Source organism: Cardiocondyla obscurior, linkage group LG02, assembly GCF_019399895.1.
Source record: "Cardiocondyla obscurior isolate alpha-2009 linkage group LG02, Cobs3.1, whole genome shotgun sequence".
Taxonomy (NCBI): Eukaryota; Metazoa; Arthropoda; class Insecta; order Hymenoptera; family Formicidae; genus Cardiocondyla; species Cardiocondyla obscurior.
The window spans coordinates 5,656,396-5,661,099 of record NC_091865.1 but is presented as its reverse complement, the minus strand read 5'-3'; the positions used below and the strand labels follow the sequence as shown (position 1 = coordinate 5,661,099).

General features: G+C 42.8%; 1 protein-coding gene across 1 annotated transcript; it reads left to right on the top strand.

The window, feature by feature from the left end:
- Nucleotides 1-2,641: 2,641 nt before the first annotated feature.
- LOC139110377 (uncharacterized) lies at nucleotides 2,642-4,021 on the top strand. Its single transcript, XM_070670136.1, has one exon. The coding sequence runs from the start codon at nucleotides 2,642-2,644 to the stop codon at nucleotides 4,019-4,021; it is 1,380 nt and encodes a 459-aa protein (XP_070526237.1).
- Nucleotides 4,022-4,704: the final 683 nt, after the last annotated feature.

Below are 4,704 nucleotides of genomic sequence, written 5' to 3'. Positions count from 1 at the left end.
GATGTCGAAAAATACATAAAAAGATGTGAAACATGCCAGAAAAATAAATTAAGTAGGCAAACAAAAATGCCACTAACGATCACAGATACGCCTAAACGACCTTTTGAAAAATGCGCCCTGGATATTGTAGGGCCACTCTCCGTGTCAAACGAAGGGAACAAATATATATTAACGTTCCAAGACGCCTTAACGAAATTTAGTAAGGCGATTCCAATTACCAACCAAGAAGCGCTGACAGTGGCAAAAGCATTTATAACGAAGATCGTATTCGAGCATGGAATACCGGAGAAACTACTCACGGATCAAGGAACGAATTTTACAAGCAAAATGTTTAAACAAATCTGCAAGCTACTAAAAATTGAAAAAATACAAACAACCGCCTACCACTCTGAAACAAATGGCGCATTGGAAAGATCGCACAGAACACTCGCCGAGTATCTAAGACATTATCTAAACGAGGAACAAACAGATTGGGACAAATGGTTACCGTATGCTATGTTCACGTATAATACCACGCCACACACAGCTACGGGTTTCACACCATTCGAGCTCATCTATGGACACCAAGCTTTGCTGCCTACAGCAGTGTCAGGCACACCAAAGCAAACGTATTCATACGGAGATTACGTACAAGAACTCCGAGAACGGCTACGAGCATCGAATTTCTTAGCGCGAGAACACGCTAAGGAGGAAAAATTAAAAGCAAAAATAAACTTCGACATACGAACAAACCCTAAATCATTCAAAGTCGGAGATTCCGTACTATTACACGACGAAGCAGTACGGCGAGGGCGATCAAAGATACTCGACGCGCAATGGGTGGGACCATACGTAATAATAGAAAAACACGGCGAAATAAATTATACGATAAAAAAGGGAAGGAAAACCATTCGCGTTCACGCTAACCGGTTAAAACTATTTATCGAACATTAAAAGGAAAAGGATATGGTGAGTCGGTAAAACAGAGAGAAAGAGAAAAGGCAAAAGAAGAGTCATGCCACAGAGCAAACAGAAAATTGATACCCAGAAGCATTGGATGAGGGGACTGGACGACGGATCAACAGCAGGAAGGAACAGAGTTCAAAGCCCAAAAGCGGCAAATAAAAAAATAACTCACCAGACTGCAGGACATCAACGGTGCGAGAGCCATCCTCGGCGAGCCGCACACACAAGTCCCGGTCCTCCACCCGGGTGATGATTTCCCGCAGACCATAAGGAGGCGCCGGCGATGACCCTGGGTCCGGGGCCGCAGACACCCCCGAACGATAAGTCACCAAAGAATACGGTGGCGGCGGCGATTCGGGGGGCGGCGACCGATAAGGAGGATCCAGGGCCAGAGGATCAGTATCCGGCGTTCTCGGCTCCACCGGTGATGACATCCGCGAAGATGCCTCCGATGGCAGGAGGCTTGATGGTTGATCCTCCGGGGGGAAAGGGGGAAGATGAGAAAACTCAGGTAGCTCCTCCACCACAATCCCCCCGGTAGTAAGCTCCCTGCAGACCGTCGGAGGGAATCCACCGATGGGCGGCATGTACAACGGGGGCGGCAGCCCCACGGGTGCCCCCGGTCGAAGTCGACGGGCCTGCCGAGTGCTCCGGCACCGTTGTCGCCGTTGAACTAGGCGACAAAGCAACCACGGAGCACTCCTCGCAGTACCGAGGAGCATAAGTGCTCCGGCACCGCGGGCAAAAATGCAGGCAAGCCCGCGACATACTATGCCCCAAACACAGGGGGGCAAATCGGGGCTCGTCGCACCGATAGCATCCAGAAGACACGTTCTCACTCATTGGAAACAAAAGAGAAGTTATAAAACCGACCACCACACATCACATATAAAAAAAAAAAAAAAAAAAAAAAAAAAAACGCACAATAAATAAAAAATTTTTTTTTACTTTTTTTGAAAACGAAAAAACGGACTCGTTAACGACAGACTGCTCGAGACAGACTAAAGAGTCTCTGAAAGTAGAAGGCAGCAGTAAAGGAAAAAAGGAACTTGAGCCGTGCAAAAAATAAAAAGTTTAGATAAGTGAAATTTTAATCGTAATATGCACTCACCTCATCAAAAAGACGTTCCCACTGTAGACGTTGGAAACCACGACACTGACAGACACTTCCACATAGAAATATAAAATCAAAACTAACACACAGTAAGAAAGGCTACTCATTTTTCAGACTTGCGTGCACGGTAACGCAAGCCAGGAACATAGGAGAAAACACAGATACACACACACCACCGTATTTTCTCGCCCGGTTTACACACACCCCCGGATTATATTATGAGAGCCAGGGATTTCTGCAAATAGCTACGTCTACATGGAAGTTCGTAATTATGACTGATGTCTCAACTATCAAAGCGCGATACAAGAAAATACAAAATTACACGGAAAAAGCAGAAAAACTCTGCAATTACTTCCATGAGGCACATGAAGAAAACATAGGTGGCAAGTGCAACGAGCTATTTTATAATATATAAGTATATATAATATATATAATATATAAGTATAATAATACACAACGCTCGCCGAATACGACAAATTAACAACCGCAATAAACCGGCTGCAAGTAATATATGGGTCCGCAACACAAAAGAGAGGTTTAATTGATTTCGTTGGGAAAGCGGGAAAAGCATTATTTGGCCTGATGGACGTAGACGACGAAAAACAAATCGCGGAACAACTAGAAATACTACACTCGCAACAACAAACTTTGCAGCATATCGCAAAAAATCAGATAAAAATTCTGAACACAACGATAGGTCACATCCGAGAAACAGAAAGTAAGATGGACCAACATATTAAAAATCTAGCTAACGCGACAGCGGCAGTGAGCTGGAAACTTGGCCAGATAACACACCGACTGTACGCATTAGATTTCGTGTCTATAGTAAGAACATTGATCACAAACACATTAAATGATGTGCACGACATCACGGATTTCTTGACACATTCAAAATCCGACATGCTGAATCTGCGGTTATTTCCGTTAGAAAAAATACTAGCGGAGCTAAAGGAAGCCGCAGGAAAATTAAGAAGGGGAAATCACTTCCCATTTCGTATCAACGAACAAAGTTGGTACAATATCCACGAATACGCAGAGATCAGCGCGTATTACAAAAGAAATGCAATAATAACAATTATAAAATTCCCGATAGTGGGATATGAAAATTTTGAAGTAATACGAGTCACGGCAATCCCCGTGTATAGTGGTAAAAATATATTCAACGTAATAAATAACGACAATGAAATAATCGCTTTCGACAAAGAAAATAATAACTACCTAAAATTAACCGCGACCGAGTTAGAAAAATGTAAACGCAGCGACAAACAGTACGTGTGCACTCAGAGCCATCCGATATACCACGCAAAGGCAAATGCCCCGTGCGAAATACAAGCACTCACGAGACTTGATCGACAACCGACGCAGTGCAAAACCCGACACCTCCTATCAAGAGCGACCATATGGATCTCCCTACACGAAGCCCAATCATGGATATTCTCAACTACGGAAGAACAGGAGATCCAAATATTTTGTTTAAACCACCCCAGGAATATTATTAAAATTAAACACACCGGTAAACTTACTATTTTCGGCGAATGTGAGGTAATAACAGCTGACATATCAATACGAACCAAAAGCGTGCATGAATCACTCATCATGACACGCTTACCTGCATACAACCTGACACTCGACCGAAAAAACATTATGTTAAGAAATCTCAAATTAAAGCAGAATGAGTTACAAGGCGAAACAATTATATCTAACCCGCGAGAACTACAACAATTAACGAATAGCCTCGACGAGTTAGACGACGAAGTAGACAAGGCAAACAAAATACCTATACATAAAATACTTGTATACTCTACCAGCGGCGGCACATTCCTCATAACAATAACCATCATTGTAATTATAACCATCGCAATAGTTAAAAAATATAATAGAAATAAAATTCCTGCTCTTCCGCCGCAAACACTAAAACCAAAGGTAAAAAACTCCGCTGCGACGGAGATCGAAGAAGCATAAAAATGTATAATATAATAACTAAGAATTGTAAAAAAGAAAAAGATTGAGAAACTCACTCTTTTTCTTTTCCCCTAGGGGGGAGGGATGTTGTAACCCGACAGCGCACGCTGGTCATTGACCACCACGCGCGACACATTTTTATACACAACTCAGTAGATTACCAAACTGTTGGAATCTGCTGAGCTCAAGAATCCGTCTTGTCAGCCTTTCGACATCACGCGCTATCAGCAGAAGGCAGTAGGGCACGCGGCCACTTCCTTCTGCTATTTCGCTGACAAGACTAAAAAATAATAATATATAATGCACGAGCTCCGAAGCTCGTGCAAGTCAGTTCGGGAGTTTGAGGTAGCGACTCGTAACTCTATCACCGAAACATCAAGGAGAAATAAATTCATCAATATACTTTATACAACTAAAAGTATATTTATTTACAAAAACCCGTGCCACCGATTACACTGGAAAGTGTAATATTCGGAGGACGGACCCCGTGCACCGCTCCGGTGCAACAACACACACACACACACACACTCACACACACACACACACACACACACACACACACACACTTATTTATAAAAATTTTTTTATATTATATATAATATTATTATTATAACATAATTTACATACATACGAATGGTTAGGAATGGCGCCGTCGCCTGTCGCGCTCACTCACACGTGGCTTC

What these genes read in the sequence shown, in the direction of transcription:
- LOC139110377 (XM_070670136.1), top strand. Translation starts at nt 2,642, where the DNA reads ATGGACGTAGACGACGAAAAACAAATCGCGGAACAACTAGAAATACTA.